The 21,933-nt window shown below is 36.6% G+C and overlaps 2 protein-coding genes across 19 annotated transcripts; one reads left to right on the plus strand and one right to left on the minus strand.

Moving 5' to 3' along the window:
• Positions 1 to 2,422: 2,422 nt before the first annotated feature.
• On the minus strand, positions 2,423 to 5,132 carry LOC108049160 (protein SHQ1 homolog). The gene is made up of 3 exons (XM_017130259.2): positions 4,749 to 5,132; positions 4,265 to 4,670; positions 2,423 to 4,206 (listed from the first exon to the last, which is right to left on the minus strand). The coding sequence occupies exons 1-3, from the start codon at positions 5,027 to 5,029 to the stop codon at positions 3,058 to 3,060; spliced, it is 1,836 nt and encodes a 611-aa protein (XP_016985748.1). The 5' UTR covers positions 5,030 to 5,132; the 3' UTR covers positions 2,423 to 3,057.
• Positions 5,133 to 5,598: 466 nt separating this feature from the next.
• On the plus strand, positions 5,599 to 21,436 carry LOC108049153 (phosphatidylinositol-binding clathrin assembly protein LAP). 18 transcript variants are annotated; one of them, XM_017130233.2, is made up of 16 exons: positions 5,599 to 6,136; positions 9,725 to 9,867; positions 10,591 to 10,666; positions 10,979 to 11,011; positions 11,238 to 11,340; positions 11,404 to 11,525; positions 11,586 to 11,779; positions 11,836 to 11,972; positions 14,290 to 14,404; positions 14,476 to 14,728; positions 15,361 to 15,456; positions 15,919 to 16,182; positions 17,428 to 17,698; positions 18,120 to 18,219; positions 19,344 to 19,433; positions 20,084 to 21,436. In XM_017130233.2, exons 1-16 carry the CDS (start codon positions 6,001 to 6,003, stop codon positions 20,258 to 20,260), a joined length of 2,310 nt encoding a protein of 769 aa, XP_016985722.1. In that variant the 5' UTR covers positions 5,599 to 6,000; the 3' UTR covers positions 20,261 to 21,436. The 18 variants fall into 18 exon arrangements, with proteins under 18 accessions (XP_016985722.1, XP_016985718.1, XP_016985719.1 ...); XM_017130229.2 differs by having other exon boundaries at positions 5,600 to 6,136; positions 14,242 to 14,404; XM_017130230.2 differs by having other exon boundaries at positions 5,600 to 6,136; positions 14,476 to 14,770.
• Positions 21,437 to 21,933: the final 497 nt, after the last annotated feature.

Raw genomic sequence — 21,933 nt, forward strand, 5'->3', positions numbered from 1 at the left:
ATATACTGCGTGCAAAGGAAAGAAGGGTGTATGCAAAGTTTCAATTCGATATCTTTAAAACTGAGAGACTAGTTCGCGTAGAAACAGACAGACGGACAGACAGACGGACAGACAGACGGACAGACGGACAGACGGACATGGCTATATCAACTCAGGAGGTGATCCTGATCAAGAATATATATACTTTATAGGGTCGGAGATGTCTCCTTCACTGCGTTGCACACTTTTGACCAAAATTATAATACCCTCTGCAAGGGTATAAAAAGTGTTTTATGACTTTGACTTTTTGACGCACCGGCCCAATCAATTCCAATTTTTGGAATTTTCACTTACACACTTTTACCGCCAATTTTCCCTAATCAACGAATATTAGAATAGTCTTGATATGCACTTCCCTGGGTTCCGATCGGACTTTCACAGCACATGTTTAATTCTGCGGCTATATGTAGAAGTCATGTACTATTGTATCATTATCTTGACAGGAAGCTAACTTCAACATTTTGAAAAATCTATCAATTCGTTTCCCAAAAAAGCTAAAAATATTTTTTTTAATTCAACGATTTTGGGACCTGAAATTGAGTGCAATATAGAATTTATATTGGCATGAGAAGCGCTTTGCAGGGTAGACCAACTACTGCAAGGCGCCCAGGATCGGTAAAATAAACAAGAAAGGAAAGCTAACTTCGGGCGGAGCCGAAGTTGATATACCCTTGCAGAATATTATGTACATTATATTCTCCAAAATTATTCATATGATGCATTCTTAATACTCATAAAAAATCCCAACTTCCTAACTTTACAAACACCAAAGTTATGGCATTTTTGATCAATCAGTTATATGGCGGCTATAGGATATAGTCGGCCGATCCTTATGACATTTGGTAGGTCGGATTGATTGGCCAAATATAAAACCCATAGAAAATCCCAGCTTCCTAACTCTACAAACACCAAAGTTATGGCATTTCCGATCAATCAGTTATATGGCAGCTATAGGATATAGTCGTCCGATCCTTATGAAATTTGGTAGGTCGGATTAATTGGTCAAATATATAACCCATAGAAAATCCCAACTTCCTAACTTAACAAACACCAAAGTTATGGCATTTCCGATCAATCAGTTATATAGCAGCTATAGGATATAGTCGGCCGATCCTTATTAAATTTGGTACGTCGGATTGATTGGCCAAATATAATACCCATAGAGAGTCCCAACTTCCTAACTTAACAAACAGCAGAGTTATGGCATTTCCGATCAATCAGTTATATGGCAGCTATAGGATATAGTCGGCCGATCCCGGCCGTTCCGACTTATATACTGCGTGCAAAGGAAAGAAGGGTGTGTGCAAAGTTTCAATTCGATATCTTTAAAACTGAGAGACTAGTTCGCGTAGAAACAGACAGACGGACAGACAGACGGACAGACAGACGGACAGACGGACAGACGGACAGACGGACATGGCTATATCAACTCAGGAGGTGATCCTGATCAAGAATATATATACTTTATAGGGTCGGAGATGTCTCCTTCACTGCGTTGCACACTTTTGACCAAAATTATAATACCCTCTGCAAGGGTATAAAAATCAGCTTATGTCTTCCAGCAATTATCGCTGTGACCAATTAATAAAAAAAAGCAGAAAACAAAAAGCCGAAGTTGAATATTGCAGAATATTCTGTAAATTATATTCTCCAAAATTATTCATATGATACATTCTTAATACTCATAAAAAAACCCAACTTCAAACCTTTAAAAGCACCAAAGTTATGGCATTTCCAATCGTTCAGTTATATAGCAGCAATACGATATAGTCGGCCGATCCTTATGAAATTTGGTAGGTCGGATTGATTGGCCAAAAGTAAAACCCATAGATCCCGGCCGTTCCGACTTATATACTGCATGCAAAGGAAATAAGGGTATGTGCTAAGTTTCAATTCGATATCTTTAAAACTGACGGACGCGATCCTGATCAAGACTATATATACTTTATAGGGTCGGAGATGTCTCCTTCACTGCGTTGCACACTTTTGACCAAAATTATAATACATTCTGCAAGGGTATAAAAATTAATTTTTTGTTCATATACTCTAAAAGGGTAGCTATAGTATTAAGCGACTTGCTTGCCTTTAAAGGATCAGAAATAAATTATTTGATCAATTGTCTACTTTGACTTATTTCGGTAAAAGTTTGTACTTATTTCTATTTGATAACAAATTATTAAAAATTTAGATAAAAAAATGTTTAATTGATTTTAATTTGTTTGTGTTTATATCATTAAGAGGAACTTTTCATTTATTTAAAAGCATCGGACTTCATTAATAAATTGTCTTTGAAAAACATACAACACTTATACAAATATTTATGTATTATATTTACCCAGATACATTACCAATATTTACAGTCCAAAAAAATATATGACTTTAATGCCACATTTAATAAAAAAATAGATATTTTCATTTTATTAGTTTTCTTTCTTGATTTTTTGTATCGACTTCAATGACATGTATACAACATTAACTGGGAACTCGTACATGACTTTTGTCCCAAAATGTAATTTTATTTTTGGGGTTGCTTTCCATTTCCATTTTATTTTTTTTATTTGTTTTCTTTGCTTGCAGCACCAACAATATCGATATCTATATAATTATAGATGTATATACAAAATGCACAACTAGATTTCGCTTTTCAGAATTCAAAATTCAAATGTTCCGTATTCTAATGCCACACTAAATGCTAAAGTTCTGATTTTCTTGTGTGTGTAATTATAATCGAAGTTATTGTAGAGCAAAGGGGAAAAAATATTTAAATATCTTTTCGCATTTGGCGTGAACAAATCTTTGAGTTTTCGTCTCATTAAATTATTGTACAGTTAAGATTTAAGTAGATTTTTGGATTGTTTTTTGTGTAAATTTACATCGTTTGCTTGGTTGTTTTTTGTTTTTTAATTTTAAAAGTAATCACTGTTTAGCCTCCGTTCTTTGACATTAAGTTGGTTGTGTTGCTTGTTTGTTTTGGGCAAGGCAGGAGCAGGACTTGCCAGGCTCGGGAGAAGTGGCTTATTACTTGGTGCTGGTGCTAATGCTGGCAGCGGTCTCGCTATTACTGCACTGCTCGATGACGCTGTTACCTTCTGCCTCGCTGCTAGTGGTGGTGGAGGAACTGCTGTCGTCGTCATCATCGTCTGCCCCATCCTCATCCTCGTCCTCGTCCTCTTCGTCCTCCTCGTCATCCTCATAAACAATTTCGTTCTCAATCAGTCGCATGTCCATGTCCATGCTATCGAAGGAGTCGGTTATGACACTGTCGTCATCAGTCGTAGTCTCGTCCTCTTGGCCAGACGCGTCGTTATCGAGGTCCAAGTCATCGTCCGCATGGCCCTGCTGCTGCGGTGAGGAGCCCTCGCTGCCCGTTTCCATGTGCATCTCCTGCATCAGCTCCTTGATCAGCTCAGTCTCAATCTCGGTCACTCCCAGGCCCAGATGCCGCTTGTTCACGTCCATTAGCACGTTCTTTAGGTTGCGGGCCAGCAGACGCAGGTGTTCATCGCTGCAGGCGCTTGGACTGGTCACATATCGGATGTAGTCCTCCAAGTAGTAGCTGTTGAAGCTATCACGACTCGGTTCTCCGCCGGCAAACTGCTGGTGCGTCAGTAGTAACTGATTAATCAGCCAGTTGCGGCCGCCCTTTAGAACTTCGATGGCATCTCGTACACACTGGCGGCCCAGCTCGAAATTACGGTAGAGCGGGTACGTGATCATGCGACGCAAAAAGGACACAAGAACGTCCCGGTAATTGTCGAACTGCTCAAAGTAGCAGTACAGCGGGCATAGGATGCTGCGCGTCCAGCCAGACTCACACGTCGCCTCATTGTTGGTCGTTCGCACATCATAGCAAATGGCCAGCAAAATGCTAATTAGCCCGCAATCGATCTCGTTTTGGTGCAGAATGTCAAACGGCTGTTGTTCTCGCGCCTGGTCCCGGCTAATGTTGTGCAACAGATGCGCCTGCTCCTGCGTCATGGAAGTCTCGTAGATTTTCGGCTTGTAGCGCAGAGGATTCTGGTGACCGGACGGTACCTGTAGCTCCACAAAGTTCATTTTGTACTGTTCGCGTGAGAAGCGCTTCATTTCGTCGACCACGCGCTCCTGGCGTCGTTGGATGGGGCTCATCCGATGCGGTTCCGACACGCGACAAGTGGCCTTATCCAGCTGGAAAATCGACTGGGGTTAGTTTTTGTTGGTGAAAAGTCAAAACCAGAATAGTCACCTCACTTGTGTCCAGCGGACCACTGTATTTGCTGGCGTAGCCGTAACCAAAATGGTTAGTCAGCTTGTAGGTGCGCTCGTTTCCGTCGAGCTGCAGTTGGCACTGATCGGTGATGCGTTTTAGTTTCCATTCCTGGACCAGGGGCTCCTTGTCCGGCAAAAGGGCACTGGTGCCGTCGGCTAGGGTGGGCAGGTGCAGAAAGGTGGCAATATAATCCTTGCGCCCGCTCTTCGGCTTGGCTGCATCGCCCGAGCCCACACCTCCACCCCCGCCTCCTGATCCTTCCTGTGCACCCGCTGTAAGGGGCAGACACCGCAGGCAGATCTGGTAGTGCTTTTCCGCTGTGTTGTACTTAATCAGCAGCGTCTTCAGCTCCCGCAGGTCGAAAGTGCGGCGGCTATGGAATCTTTCGGAGAAAGGAAATGGAAGGGCGTAATGATATCGCTGGAATTTCGCGTAGGCGTACCAGATTGGAGTGACTCACTTGTACAGCTTGACGTCTGCGTAGAAGTAAAGATCGTGCGAGTCGACGAATATATCGCAGTTTCTTATGCGATCCACATGCACAGCCTCCGCGCCGCCTTCTCCTGCTACCCCTACCCCCGCAGCCGACCCTTGGCCATGCTCCTCGGCAGTGGAAGAAGAAGCAGCAGCAGCTGCTACTGGCTGGGACGACTTTAAGGACTGATTAGCTGCAGGCGGGCGGGGTATCAGCAGCGTGCACGAGTTCTCTAGATAACTGTGTGCAATCTGTCCATTCAACATCTTACAAATTTATTACGTTCTTGCTGATTCTGCTAACTACTGTTTTTTAGTATAATTTTATTTATTTTAATGACCAGTATGACCGACTACTTGAAATAAAAAAAGGCCTTCTCCTACAAGCCAGCTTAATAACATTTATGTTACGTTGTCGGCTTGTGAGTTTGGCTACTTTTCCGTCAAATTTAGCTATTTTGAAAGGTGCAGTGTATTATCTTGATTTATTTTATTGATTTGCTAATAATATTAACGACATGAAATTCCCCACATTGCTTTCATTAATTTGCGATTTTGTAAGCTTTAAAACATTCTTGGAAACTGACTCATAAACAAATTTTAAAGCTATTTAATGTTTAAAAATGAACACGAAATTAATGAGGCTTTATTCTTTCATTTAATGTAAGATGCGATGTTTTTATCTCTACTGTTAAGTCTTTTAAGAATTTGAATATTTGGTTTTTTCCAACTTTTTTATATGGTATTATATTTTGCAACCGATACCTCCCAGCCCAAGTCGTGAATGAACATCGATATAAAGCACTAGCCCCACTTTGCTGAGGCGTTAGGACATTGCTCATTCGCTCGCTCCACTTCCTAGTCGCCATTATCGATTTGTGGCAGAGGAAAAATAGAAAATTAAAAAATCGCGTTTCAGCGTTAGGCACCGGTTAGAGAGCGCATAAAACGCGTCGTTACATTGTTTAAGGCTTGTGACGTAGTAACGAACAACTGTGTACCGTTCAGTTTTTCCTAAAGCTCGAGTATAAGAATTTTCCTGTTGAAAATATTCTCAATCAATCAATACCTCTCTCTCCCTCGCTCGCGTATTCGTGTGTGTGTCTCTGTCTCTCTCTTTCGTTGTGTGAGTGTGTGTTCGTGTGGTCTGCTCCTTGGGTGCATAATTAAATTAATCAAGTAAATAAAAGTCAGTGTGCGGGAGAAAGAAGAGGAAACACAACAACAACAGCTTCATCATGACCATGGCAGGGCAAACGATCAACGACAGGCTGCTTGCAGCCCGTCACAGCCTAGCAGGCCAAGGACTTGCAAAGTCCGTTTGCAAGGCCACCACGGAGGAATGCATTGGCCCGAAGAAGAAGCATTTGGACTGTAAGTATCTCTCTCCCATGCTCTTGCTCTCATAATCCCTCGTTGCGTAAAATCACCGTTACGTTTCCTAGTTGGTACACGGAGAAATACCACAAAGCCTTGATAAAGTTACAGTGTTTTATGGGAAAATGTATCCCTCAACCTCGAAAGAAACTTGTACAGTCGAACTTCCATTACTCGAACCCAAAAAAATTATTACAATAGTAATGTCATGTCAAATATTTCCTTTATTTGATGAAATAATTAAACCGATTTAAAAGGCTGAAAACTACCGTTATGTATGTATTTGGGTCAATGTCTGTAATGAGTTTTTATTCTGATATATTTACATTTACAGATTAAGAATTCGTCTTTACTTCTAAAAAATTAATGATTTAAAATTGTAATTGCAAACAATTTTTTTTATTTTCAAATTTGTATTGCACATCAAATAACTTAATAATATTAAACGAAAAACTAAATACGTTAAATGTTAAAAAAAAATTACTATTAATTCATTGTTTTTTAACTTCCTAAAATAGATGTAGATTATTTAGCAAATACGAAAAGGTGACGTTTGAGTTTTGCATTAGTTTCTCCATGTGCAATTACAACCGTTACCACTCATTGCAAAAATAAAACAAATACCCATTCAGTAACAACCAGTTCGAGTCTCTTAGCTTTCCCACTCCATCCTCACGTGTTTTTTTTTTGGAATAAATAACAAAGTTTTCTGAAAACGAAGCCACTGATTACGGTCCACAGAGCTCTACCACCCACAATTGCACCTGTGTCTCAGCTGCTGCTGTTTGTGGACTCCGTTCGTCATTGATTGTCCTCGCCTTCTCTTTCTCTCAGCGGTCTCTCTCTAACATTACGTCACTTTCCCACGGCTGCAAGTGTGGTTGTAGGAGCTTTGAATGGCTTAAAACGCCTACGAAAGCAGCGATTGTTGTAGTTATGGTACCATTGTATGCTAAATGTATGCATAAGTCTTTTCTCTAATTCGATGGATTTGCTTCAACCTTTAAATTTTTCAAAAAAAAGAATCGAATAAGTCCAATATCTTAATGACAGTCCCGCTGGAATCTGGTTTTTTGGTTATATTTACTCGCATGGTGACCCCCTTTTATTTTGCTTGTCTGAAAACTTTTATGATGAGTCATCAGCAACAGCTACTAGTAAATGGGCATAAAATAGGGCAATAATAACATGGAGCGTTACTTGCCACATAAACAATGTATTTCATCTGCCAAATTGGCATGTGTCAACGTTAACAAAGTTTAAATTGTGTGACAAATATGCTTCATACGTGTCTCATACGCATAATACACATTTTAAAATTGCATTTATAAAAACGTCATGTAAAACACTACTTAAATTAAACCCGATCTGTACACTTAATAGGCCCCCGATAGGTAGAAGACCTCTATTAAATGTATTTGTTTTATCTGCTCTCTCTATATTCTTTTGGTAACGACTTTCGGGCTTAAAATAAAACCAACTATCCAACTACAGTACATAGATGGTTAGAAATCGAATTATGTGACATATATTCGGGACGGATGGTTATTGACCAATGGACCAGTGATAATTACTTTTATTATTACTTTATTAGACATTAAACCGTCAGCAAACCAATAAAAATATTAGTAACCCGTAAATTTAAAGTGTACTCCATAGCGTCAGAACACTGTGTTTGTGTCAAATTCACTTGTTCACAACGGCCAATCAATTTTCCACATTTGCCGTTTATTGAAATTGCTTTTATTTATGTATAAATGAATCACTGGTCTGGCGTCGCCCGTCAGCTCTTCTAAATAAATTGAAGAAAAATACCGTGAAATATCTGATCTGGCTTGTGCAACGCCCCTCAAATCGTTTGGCGACAAAAACTTTTCAACTGAAATGAAAATCGCTTCGAGGGGAATCTCATAATAGTTGTAAACCCATTGCTCTTATCACCGACACTTTTCCGTCCCTAAATGATTTGAGTTGACTCTTTAGCTCGAATGTCGGTTGAAAAGAGAAGACGAAGATAAGCCAAGAACTAAGAGTCGTGACCGATAATGGGCCGCACAAAACAAGAAGATTAAATTTATGGCAGTTGCGCACAATTTAATAATTTATTGTTCCGTTTATAATATCGAGGGTATTTTAAGCATGGGACAACCACCAAAAGAATTTGAACCGCAAGATGTAACGAATAAATGTATTACGTTAAATTGATAAGATCTAATAACTTATTCTACATTGAAGGAAATTTTTGGTCGAACATTATTGAGTTAAAAACAAGAGAGAACGCTATAGTCGGGTGCCCCGACTATCAGAAACCCGTTACTCAGGTAAAGGGAGTGCGAGGGAGATGGAGATAGAAACTTTGATCACGCATAACTTTTTAACGAATGGTCCGATTTGAAAAATTTTTTCTACATTTCGATAGGTATTGATAAACACAATAAAACTGCATTTTTACTTTTCCGAAATATTTAAATTTTTAAAATCGTATATAAGCGATTGTGGGCGTTTAAGGGGGCGTGGCACCATTTTGAAACAAACTTGCGCTGCATAGGAACTTCTAAAATCTACATGCAAAATGCCAATCTTCTAGCTTTTATAGTTTCCGAGATCTCAGCGTTCATACGGACAGACAGACGGACAGACAGACGGACATGGCTAGTTCGATTCGGCTAGTGATCCTGAACAAGAATATATATACTTTATAGGGTCGGAAACGCTTCCTTCTACCTGTTACATACTTTTGCACGAATACAATATACCCTTTTACTCTACGAGTAACGGGTATAAAAATGAAAATTGGCGGATCCTGAATTTTGTTGGCTAGCGAGATTCAAACACAATTTTTGTTTTCAAATAATTTTTTAAGTTCATTATATTTTTAATTTGTCTATCTACTTGAAACATTCCCAAAAGTTGTCTTTCTATTGCAAGTCGGAATGAACCGGATCGGTCGACTATATCATATAGATCCCATTACGTTTTTAATTAACTTAAAATCGGACATCTATATAATATAGCTCTCATAAAAAAATCAAAAAATTTAAAAAAATAAAATTTTTATTTTTTATTTAAATATTTTTTTGACATATAGTAATTATTTACTATATTCGAATTACGCTTTTAGTTTTGTCAAAATCAAACAACAATAACATATAGCTGCCATAGAAACGATGGCAAAATGCAGCGCAAAATCGACATAGCTTCATTGTTATTAGTAATATAGGCATAGAAATCGAATTGTCGTCGTTTTGCACTAACTGCAAGGGTATATAATCTTCTACTTGCCGAAGTTTGCTTCTTTACTTGTTTAATAATAACATAACATAATCAAACCAAAAAAAAGTTTTTAATATACATTTTTTTAATTTAATATATATCTTATTTTTACTTTGAACGCGTTGATCGAAGAAAATAACTTTTCTGTCGAGAGATCAGTTGATATTGACTTTTTTTTTTTATATTCCGAAAGTAACAAAGTAAATTAAGTTTTTCCTTCTACTTTTATAGCAGTGACTGTAGACTTATTTTTCATTTTTTGTGAATGGTTTTTTATTATTATAAGCGTACTCAAAATTTGTTCTTTTTCAGATTTGGTGCACTGCACAAACGAACCGAATGTGTCGATACCTCATCTTGCCAATTTACTTATCGAGCGCTCCCAGAACGCCAATTGGGTCGTTGTCTACAAGTCGCTGATAACCACACATCATCTCATGGCATATGGCAATGAGGTTTGTATTTGTATCTGTTTCTTCTGTTTGTGTAAAGCGTATTAGGGGCGTATTTCATTGTCGATATTTTATTTTAATTTTTATCTTTTTTTCATATTTTTTTCCTTTTTTTTTAAGTTAAATTTTTACTTGCGAATCACCCTATATGTATGTCCGCCCTTTGAAAACCCTTATCGTCGTTTGTTATTTGTTCTATTCCTCTATTTATTTAGAGCAATCTTTTTGGTATTTATATCTAGACATAAAGAGAATAGACGTGAATAAATTAAAATACATCTTTCTCAAAGAATTCAAAGAAAACACACAAGGAAAAGTAGTGGCATTCCCAACATCAAAATTAAAAATTAGGGTGATTAAAAAAATGCTGCTTAAGAAATTCCATGGCTATGCAAAATATTGTTGTAGAGATAAAAGTCAATATACTTGACAATGTTGCCTAATGCTAAAGAGGACCTAAAAAGTTGTTCCTGGACAACAATATTAATATTCATGTTTTGTTAAGTTTTGAGAGACAGCCGATTAGAAAAAACGTCGATTTCAGTATTCATTTTTGTGTATAAAATATAAAATCTTTTGCAAAATCTTATATTTGAATGCGTTATTTTGATTTGTATAATGAAGGAGTTGTCTAAGACGTGATAAAACAGAATATTTAACAAGAACTATTATTAACTTTAAATTAATTAATTGAGTTTGTAATTCACTTTTTATTAATCTTTTCAGCGTTTTATGCAATATCTGGCTTCAAGCAATTCCACGTTCAATCTCAGCTCCTTTCTGGACAAAGGAACTGTGCAAGGTATAATTAAGTTTCCCTTCAAATCCCCTAAAATGTTTTTCATACCCATCAACAATTTGATCGAGTGACTATTGAAAACTAATGCTTACATTTTAATCATCCCCCTTTCATTCTCTCTTTAAATTCATGTGAATGCTGCGCGAACGATGGCTTTTATTTCATTAACAAAAATTTCTAAACAAAAATAATTAATACCGAATTGCGGCGCTTACTGACCCACATTTTGCACACTATATGCTGGCTAACAACAACTTGAAAAATCAAATTATCCAAACTAAATATTCAAAATCAAAAAAATTAAACCTTATACAGATGGTGGCATGGGCGTTCCGGGTGGCAGAATGGGTGAGTATAATACAGAAGCTGTTAGCACTTGGCTGAAACTTCTTCTTTATTGGGCTATAGTCGTTGTATTTTTTCCTAGTTGTTACTAAAATTCGTTTAAGCTAAAAATGAAATCAAAATTAACTAACCATCAGGCTTATTGTTTTTAAATTTCGTATTTGGCACTGCCTAAAATGTGTGTGACCTATATATAGAGAACATTCATTAATATTTGTCCAATAAACAGGTTACGATATGTCGCCCTTCATTCGGCGCTATGCCAAGTATTTGAATGAGAAATCGCTCTCCTATCGAGCCATGGCCTTCGACTTTTGCAAAGTCAAGCGAGGGTATGTAAGCCACATCGTATATAGTTTTGATCTAATTTATTTGATTCGTAATCTATTATTTAGCAAAGAGGAAGGCTCGCTGCGCAGCATGAACGCAGAAAAACTTCTGAAGACATTGCCAGTTTTGCAGGCACAACTGGATGCACTTCTGGAGTTCGACTGTCAGTCCAATGATTTGTCCAATGGCATGTTTTAATCTCTTTTTGCTTTTTAAATGTTTTTTAGATAAGTATGATTCTTTTTAGGTGTTATTAATATGAGCTTTATGCTCCTATTTCGCGATCTCATACGCCTGTTTGCTTGCTACAATGATGGCATCATTAATTTGCTTGAGAAGTACTTTGATATGAACAAGAAACATGCGCGCGATGCATTGGATCTCTACAAAAAGTTTTTGGTACGCATGGACCGTGTTGGGGAGTTCCTTAAAGTGGCCGAGGTTAGTAACTCAGTAAAATGTTTCCGAATATTCATTCTCTCACTTCCTGATTACAGAATGTGGGCATTGACAAAGGCGATATTCCCGATTTGACCAAGGCGCCCAGCTCGTTGCTGGATGCTCTGGAACAGCATTTGGCCACGTTGGAGGGTCGCAAAGTTTCCGCAGCCAACACGCCCACACAGTCATCAAGGTTTGTTGATCTGGTCTTAGAGTATTACGCTTCTTTTCTTTGTAGTCTTTCACTCATATTTTGCAATTATTTTGAACTTTGAACTTTAAACTTCTTTAATTTCAAATTTCGACTAATTTATCTAACAACAAGAAAGGAAAGCTAACTTCGGGCGGAGCCGAAGTTGATATACCCTTGCAGAATACTCTGTAAATTATATTCTCCAAAATAATTCATATGATGCATTCTTAATACTCATAAAAAATCCAGACTTCCTAACTTTAAAAACACCAAAGTTATGGCATTTCCAATCGTTCAGTTATATGGCAGCTATAGGATATAGTCGGCCGATCCTTATGAAATTTGGTAGGTGGGTTTGATTGGCCAACAATAAAACCCATAGAAAATCCCAACTTCCTAACTTAACAAACACCAAAGTTACGGCATTTCCGATTAATCAGTTATATGGCGGCTAAAGGATATAGTCCTCCGATCCTTATGAAATTTGGTAGGTCGGATTGATTGGCCAACTATAAAACCCTTAGAAAATCCCAGCTTCCTAACTTTACAAACATCAAAGTTATGACATTTCCGATCAATCAGTTATATGGCAGCTATAAGATATAGTCGGCCGATCCTTATGAAATTTGGTAGGTCGGATTGATTGGTCAAATATAAAACCCATAGAAAATTCCAACTTCCTAACTTTACAAACACCAAAGTTATGGCATTTCCGATCAATCAGTTATATGGCAGCTATAGGATATAGTCGGCCGATCCCGGCCGTTCCGACATATATACTGCCTGCAAAGGAAAGAAGGGTGTGTGCAAAGTTTCAACTCGATAGCTTTAAAACTGAGAGACTAGTTTGCGTAGAAACAGACAGACGGACAGACGGACATGGCTATATCAACTCAGGAGGTGATCCTGATCAAGAATATATATACTTTATATGGTCGGAGATGTCTCCTTCACTGCGTTGCACACTTTTGACCAAAATTATAATACCCTCTGCAAGGGTATAAAAAAAACCAATACCGTCAGTGAGATACTCTTTTCAAAATATTAAAATACAATTAAAAAGTCATCTGAGGAACACAAATCCTATTAGTAATCGTTAGATAATTAAAATATTGATATTAATTTGTATAAATTTATTTATTATTATAATATGAAGCTTGTGGGCCATAGGACTTAAACAATTTCGGATTCGAAAACGTTTAAGCAGCGGTGCTTCTTTCCCTGTTGGCAAGAGAGTAGCACTTTTGTTTAGATTATTCTTCTTGGTTCTTTACATTTTACAGTGCTTCCATTATGTTCTTTATCTTTATACCCATGCAGAGGGAGTTATAATTTCAGTCAAAAGTTTGCAACGCTGTGAATGAGACATTTCCGACCCTATAAACTTGACTTGAAAACTACGCCAAGCCGAAGCTTATATACTCTTGCAGTTCTTACAAAACGAATATATTTCGATTTCTATGCCTTTATCCGGATGCTTTAAAGGGTCGGAAATGTCTTCTTCGCTGCGTTAGAAACTTTTGACTGAAATAAAATACCCTCTGCAAGGGTATAAAAAGAATTATTGTGCTACTGTGCAAGAGAGTCGTACAACAATATGTTTAAGAAAAGATGCTAGACTTTGGTAACCTCAATTGAGTTGAGGTTATTGTTAGCAGGGTAAAATATACAACATTCCAAATCGTAATTTGAGCTCTCCTTCTCGTGGGAAGGCGAAAATATACTTTTATTTCTATGCTTTTATTTCCTTTGACTTATAGTTGGTAAACATTAATTTCAATATTTATTTATTTTAAACAAAATGTCTTGGCAAATTTAGTTTCAAATAATAGTGTAGTGTAGTATAAATTCATAAATATTCAGAATACCTTTGCCTTATTACTTTAGTTTCTAAGATACTTTTGTTTAAAAAGGTAGACAGACCAACGGATATCGTTGTTGATACTGAAAGGCAAATTTTTGTGTTTGGACTACACATGCTACATTTTTCTTTGTCTTATTAAAAAAGAAAAGTGTTTAAAATCCAAAGTTACCTGCTTAATATTTTGAATATAAGTACAGAAATTACAGTTTTGTTCTTGTTAAAAATGTTGTATTGTATTTGCTCAAAAATTTGAATTTATTTCTGCAGTCGATTATTTTCATGAATTTTTTTTCTTAGATATATTATTGATTATTAATTATTAATTTTTGTGTTTTATTCTTTTATTTCTATAATTTTTCTTGTTTTGTAACTCGCCTCTGGTTTTTGATGCCTGACAATCATTAGCAATCAGCGCAATGTAAAATCCGCTGTATCTGCACTCTCTTCTACCAGCTCGGCATTTGGTACTGCGGCTGCTTCTAGCAAATTTGATACCACCAATGGCATTGACGAGCAGCTAAAGGCGCAGGTGCTTGCCGAAGAGGAGGCTGCCATGAACCAATACAAGGTGAGCTGATTAGCTGCATTACTTATCGAAAATGTGTTTTTAATCAATGTATATACCTGTTTTTTTGGTAGTCTAAGGTATCGTCGCCGACTAGCAGCGGTGCTGGGGCTAGCGCTGCACTAACAAATCCATTTCTATCGTCGCCACCAGCCGCACAGGCTGGCCAGCCGATAGTTGATCTGTTCGGTGCCGCGTCGGCGCAGCCCGCTGCTGCTGCAGCAGCCACCAAGGCCTCAGACGATCTGCTGCAGTTGGGCAATCCTTTTGCTGACATGTTTGAAGCCAGCGGCGGCGGCGGCGGAACTGCCGCTTCAGGAGCCACAGGTGCTGCACTCAATGCCAATAATTTGTGGATGCATAATAATGGTAGCATGTTATAATTTTCTTATTATTTTATCCTAAGTTCTCCAGTAGCAATAATGATTTAAATTACGTTTATTTTGTGCTGTACATAGGTATAAGTCGGTGTGTAAATGTAGTGATCCTACATGTTTATATTGTGGTACCCGTAAAAATCAGAGCTATGAGGAGCGCATTTATCCGGCGCTCTAGACGCCCCTCACTTTCTGTCTGACTCTATTTCACTCCGGTCTAGCCGTCTGTTTGCACAAGACTTTCATGCACCATTTTATCCATATTTGTAATCATAATAAAATATTTTTTATCGATTTAGTTATTTACCATAGTTATTTTTGTAAGTTTTTATTTCTTTTGAATTCTTGTCTAATGTATTGTTACTCTTTATTTTTCATCACTGTTTTTTTCCAACCCGAAACAAAAACGAAAACTACGACAACGATAACGATACCAAAAACAACACCTCGAAAACCAAAAACCAAACCAATCGCTAATCTTCCAATTCACGTCAACGACTACCGTCCACCGCCCACACAACACCCAAAAATACTGAATACAAAACCACCAAAAATATTAAAAAAAAAAACAAAAAAACATAGGTTTTAATGGCGCTTCAGTTTCCTCCGCTGCTGCTACAAATACTTTCGTTTCCGATAGTAATTTCTCATCCGTTTTTGGTAACACGGAACCAGCAGGTAAGTTCCTTCATGACAGTCTTCATTCATTCCTATCTGCAAGCTATAATGTAATCCTAAGAACACAAATTTGAATACCTAATACGCAGTCACAAACTAAACGCTTTTTTATTACTAACTACTTTCAATTAAGTTGACTAATTGATTGAAATTATACAATTTCTAAGGCAACTTAAATACCATTTTGGTGTGTTTGAACTAACCTGAAATAAATTTTAGCATGGTATTTATAAGCCTTAAAAGCAACGTTTACACCAGGCTAGAATATTTTTGTGTACCTTTCGTAAATTTTAAGAGGTTGTTAAAGACCCTTAAAAGAATTATGCGTGATTACTATAGAACTCCTTTTCGTTTTACGTGATCCCAATGTTAGTTTGATAATAATATTCGATCATTTAATAATTATAATTTTATATTACTTTAATGATTATCCTGTAAATGTTTGCGTTGAATTTCACACAGCGTCGATGTCGTTGCCAAATCCATTTTTCGATGACATGTCGTTGCCCCAAGTTCCACTTGTTGCTGCGTCTGCACCCTTTGGCAACAATATCAATTTCATGGATCAACAGGTGCAACAACAACAGCCAGCGGCATTATATGTGCAGCAGCAACAGCATTTGCAACTACAGCAGCATCCGCAAAACCGGCAGCAATTGCCGCAACAGCAAGCGCTATTGCCACCCTCCATGTCAGCCACGACAGCAGCAGCTCAGTTTCCACCAGGTGAACCTTCGCCGTCCCACGACGAAAACGAATACGAAAACAAAATCCATTAACCTCAAGCATCTGTTTCTCCGCGTGCTTTGTTTCTGTACAAAGCTTGCTCCGTCACTGGCTTGTTGTGCTGCAGCAGACACGAATTTTCTCTCTCAGCATCCAAGATCCTCTGAGCGTTGCCCTGTGTCACAGATGCTCATCCACACCAAACAGAACATGCTTTGCTCACTGTTGTCTGCTCGTGTTTTGTAGCTATTTTGTCCATTTTAATTGTCTGTACTCGATTATGAAATCGTTTTGTCATTGACAAAAAATGCTGCGTTGTTGTCCTTTGACATCAAAATTTTGCTTTAGTTTATATCCTATTAATTTATATCTTTCTTATTAAAACTATTTAAGAAACAAAATAATTTTTGTGTATGTTAATTGTATTTCAATTTTAATTTCTGTGTGATATTTCGGTAAAAGAATCTATGCATTCAGGAGAAGTTAGTTTAATGTCAAATTCTCTTTTTGCTATTTGCTATTTTCCTATAACTTTCTGAAGACATTTTTTCTCTAATATCTGTTTACTGTCGCAAAACCAAATATTGTATATAATTTAAACCAATTTAATCATATTAACCATGTTCCTCAATATCACCTAAGCTAAAATTTCATATCGAGCTTAGGGTTGCTTTTGTAAATATTCTTACCATCTTTCATGTATCTGTAGATAACAACCTATTAATAGTCCTATGCCAAAAATTAGAAATCAAAAAGTCCCATATAGTTATATAAAAATGCAAATTCATGTTATTTATTTTGTAAATGTTATTTTTTCTCTTTTTCTCTCTCTTATGTTCTTATGTACTGAACGTAAAAACAAAAATATCAAAACTAAAAAACAACCTCACATATTCTCATGTTAATGTTGGTGGCACAAATCCATATTTGAACACTCAATCTTTATAAAACTCTAAAAAATATTTGTGTGTTTTATGATTACGCTGGCAAAATGAAAACAAAATGAATAAAAATCATTTAAAACCAAAATATAAAATCTCCACGGCAAACAAAATCAACTCTAACTCAACAAACATCAAAAATAAATACCTTGGGATCATCGGATTCATTGTTAACGCTATCTACTATATATACGTATATCCAATGTGTTGTCTCTGTGTATAAATGTCTGCTTAAAACGGTTCATTGGCTATGGCTACCTTTAAACAAACACCATATCGTCTGAAATGTACACATCTATCAAAGGCTTCGATGCATTGGGCGATGTTCTCAAGCCTGCCTCAGCCAACAACAACAGCAATCAAATGAACGTTGTCGCCACAGGTTACTCCAGCAATAGCAGTTCGATTCTAGCGTTACAACAGCAGCAACACAACCAGCAACATCAGCAGCAAGTGCACCAGCAGCAACAGCAGCAGCCACCGGCTGGCACTGGGAAGATAATTACCGGCGACTTGGATAGTTCACTAATGTCACTAGTTGATAACTTAAATATAAACAAAACGGCAAGTGCAAAGTGAGTAAATCGAGCCAATATAATGACGATATATATGTATGTGCGTGCGTTCGAAAGTGAAGCCAAAACAGAGAGTTGATCAGTATCCATGTTGTCGCATCTCCATCAGTTCACTCGCAGTAGATGGTTGCCTCGTATCCCTAAAGGTTAAATGTTAATTTGGTCAGCCAAGTTCCAACTCCGAACAAACAGATCCTTTGACGATCCCTTATACCAATACTAAACCCTCCTTCCATCGCCATCCGAACTGACCTTCCCGTCCATAAAGCCATATTCATGTTCCATATGTGTACATAAAGTCCATCCAATCTAGTTCGAAATCACGCAGAAATGTGTTTAGATAGAAAAATCCCAAAATTCAAATGCCGTGTTCATTGACTTCGTCTATATATCATTACTCTTTACCCCATAATTCTCATAGACCCGTGCAATGGAATTCACCTAAAAATACAGCGAAACCAGGTGCTAATTGGACACCCCAACCAATGGCGGCTACTACTGGTGCTGGCTATCGTCCAATGGTGAGTTTTGCCTACTCTAACTCTACTCTCTACTGTCTACCGAACTACTCTACTCAAAAACTACCAATACTACTCGAAAGAATCCGATAAAAAACCAAACTCTACGTTGCATCGAATTTGTTCGAATTTAACGAGAGACCAAAATAAATAATTCGAATACACTAGAAATCGTGCCGAAGCAGATACAACTAATGGAGAGAAAACAATGCCAGAAAGGAAAACAAAATACACTTTTTTCTTATGTAAATGCATTGTTTTTCCCTTTGATTTTGTTTCGATTTTGTGTCACCCAACACTTTATTCTACACTTCATGTACAGTACACTTTATTACCTAATTTAATGTGATTTTCCTTTTCAAAATTAATGTTTATTTATCAATTGAAAAAGTTACTTGGTTTTTTTGAGTTAATTCCTGATCTGTATGAAAATTTCCACAGCTTGCTTAAATTTTGTTGATAAGATTGAAAGTGAATAAGTATATTTAATATTCTTTCATCAGTCCACTTTAAATTTCTAAATGTTGTACCATTTGTTATTTTATAATTGTGAATTGAAAGGGAAATTCAAGTTAATGCGGGTTGTATGTTATGCCTTTATTTTGCCCAGATTTTAATACAACCCACCGTTTACCAAAGAATAATAGCGAATTGCACCAGAACACAACTACTAGGGCTATGTTTAGTGGCACATATTGGCAAGCAGGTCCATGAGTAAACATGATGTGTTAATTAGGCCTCTACAGCAACACACGCAGGCCAAAATAACAAATCACATATTTCCATATTATATTTTTAATTTATTATTATTTTGATTTTTAATTTGCATTTTAACCAAGTATATATAAACTATCAACTACTTTCTTTTCTTTATTTTATGTTTGCTTTATATCTCAACTATCCCAACGCATACCGCAAAATCGAAAATCGTTAACCGAATCAAATCAAATTGAATCACAACTAAATATATATTGAAACCAATCAAACAAACAACAACAAACGAATCACTAATGGCAACTCACGCTGCGCCTGTGTTAATGCTGTCTGTGTGTGTGTATGTGTGTTTGTGATATATCAATATATATTCTATCAATTTGCCAATATATACATCGATATGCAAAATGTAGGCACATGGCATGACCGTAAGTCCTGCGCCAATCACAATCAATCATCCGTATATACATGCTAGTTATCCTGTAATGCCAAATTATATGCAGGTAAGATGAAGCTAAATCCAACAAAATGAACCAAAACCAATACAAAACTTTCAAACAGAATAAAGAATACTAAATAAATATAATTTTGGTTTTGACCTAAGTTGCCGTTTTTTCCTTATAACTAACTATTGATTTTGTTTGTAATCCTTTAATTTATTATTTTTTATAAGACTTGTTTCAATTTTGTTTAAAAATCTATCATCTTCAGCACTAACGTATATATGCGAACTATACGCCAGAAACTTCCTTCCTGTTTTTTTTGGTTACCGGCTACAAGCGCGTGTTCTGTACGACCCTCCTCTATGATTCTCGTTTCTGAATTAAATTGCATTATTATCCTGCACTTTTATCAGTTACTTGTTTGTTTAAATTATAATGACAATCTGGTAGGCATTTAGTTTAAGGAGAATTACTGTTTTACTTGTTTGTAGACCTCACTTCCTTCAGTATTATTCCATGTAGCAATGTTTTCCAAGCTCACGGTGGCCCCTTCTATAAAGCTCAACCGACACCTATTTCCTGCCACTGATTTTGTAGCATTGCGTCTGTCATAGCAGTTTATAAGTACATATTGTATTTCCAGTGCATGAATTTCAACCGAACATACATTGTACGCACAGTTTTAACGCTTATTTTAACGACTTTTATAGGGAATGCCGGTGATGGGCCAGCCAAGTATGATGGGGCAGTCAGCAGCCCCTTTGACTGGGGCGCAACCGACGATGATGGCGCCGCACAGTAATGCGACGGGCATCATGCAACCCATCCAGCCAACGCAGAATGGCGGCAATAAAGGCGTCCCACTCTACCCATTTGGTGCGATATAAGCGGTCCCCAAGGAGATCATGCGTGCAAAACACTCACTTACTCAGTTTAAGAGCTCTAACCTCATAGACAGCAAACATCAAACCACACTCACATTACACAAATGCGTAATAAAATATTAAATATAACAATTATATATATATATACATGAGCAACTTGAAATTTCATTATATAACATTTTTACACAACGCTACAGAAATAATATATAAAGTTTATGAAATCAGCAGCAGCAAAAGCAAACACAAATGAAACAGAAGGAAATTATATTATAATGTTGAACATTGAGCAAACACGAAAACAAATGCTATATACATACATATATATATATATATATATATATTTATATTATTACTATTTAAATGAAAAACAAATAAGTTTGACTATTTATATGTATACACCAATTTATATACTATGCTTAAACGAATGAAGAAATGCAGAAAGCAAACACGAAACAATTTCCATAAATAGCTAAAGGAAAGTAACCTATGTGAAATATACCTATGAACTCTAAGTTAAGAATATACAGAACCTGTAGTTGTGTCCTACGCCAATCACTAAACACACGTTGATATATCTAGTGGAAGTATGTTAACTGTCTCAAAGCAGAAGAATGATTAACATAAAACTGATTCAGAAATGATATGTTAAAACTCAGTTCAAGTGTTTGTACACCTTAACGTAATAATTTGCAATATTTAAATCCGTCTATCAATGTTTTTCTGTTATTTTTTTTGGCCAACTCTGGTGGCTAAAAACCTATTAAATATTTTAAATTGTTATTAAGCAAATTATTATTTGTTGAAAGGAAAATATTTGTAAATGCATTCCAAACTAGCTTCAATTTTGTCCAAATTAAATTTGCGAAGAAAAAACATTTGTAATTACTAAGTATTATATAACAACAAATTCAGACAACGCTGGTGTAAAATGTGTTGATAATATGTTTAAATTCTAGAAAACAACAGCAACGTTTATTTAATATGTGTTATACTTTAGTGAGTATGTTGTATTAGAAATTTATTTAATTGCATCTGAGCATTCGATACGAAACTGACATCATATACGTAGTTCATTACAAGAATGTGTACATAAAGCATAATAAGTGTATGTAGAAATTTTCCTACAGCCAGACACGCTGAACTATGTTTAAATAAAACCTATATAATTTATATACAATATATTTTTTTTTTTATTACTTGTTAGGTTTGTTCAGCACTGGACCTTTATTGCCAAAATCAAACAAATTAATTGACTTCCAAATATTTTTATCAAGTCCAACCCACCACCCCCTTGTGTTTGTAACTTTTTGATGGTTATAAGGCTTCTTAAACTTGCTTCGCATCCAATGCAAATTTATTAAAATTTTTCCGCTTCTATACTTACAATAGTAGGAGTCTGTAAGCCCAGGTCATTTCAATCGAGATTATATAGCCGAAGCCATAAGCCAAATCTGACGTTAACCTTAAAATTAACCACTTAAGCAGAAAAGTATGCTATATTTTTGCACCAGCCATAATGAAATTGCATTGCTCACCAAAGTAGGCCACAGTTTAGTTAAGAATACAAATAGAAAAAGGTTGATAAGGACTTGCGGTTTATGCATCTCCTCTTATTGTTAGATAGGTGGGTCAACTCTCATAGGCAAAGATCAACGCAAATGCAATAATCGATGGAA

This window comes from Drosophila rhopaloa, unplaced genomic scaffold (genome assembly GCF_018152115.1).
Source record: "Drosophila rhopaloa isolate 14029-0021.01 unplaced genomic scaffold, ASM1815211v1 contig_155, whole genome shotgun sequence".
NCBI classification, from domain to species: domain Eukaryota; kingdom Metazoa; phylum Arthropoda; class Insecta; order Diptera; family Drosophilidae; genus Drosophila; species Drosophila rhopaloa.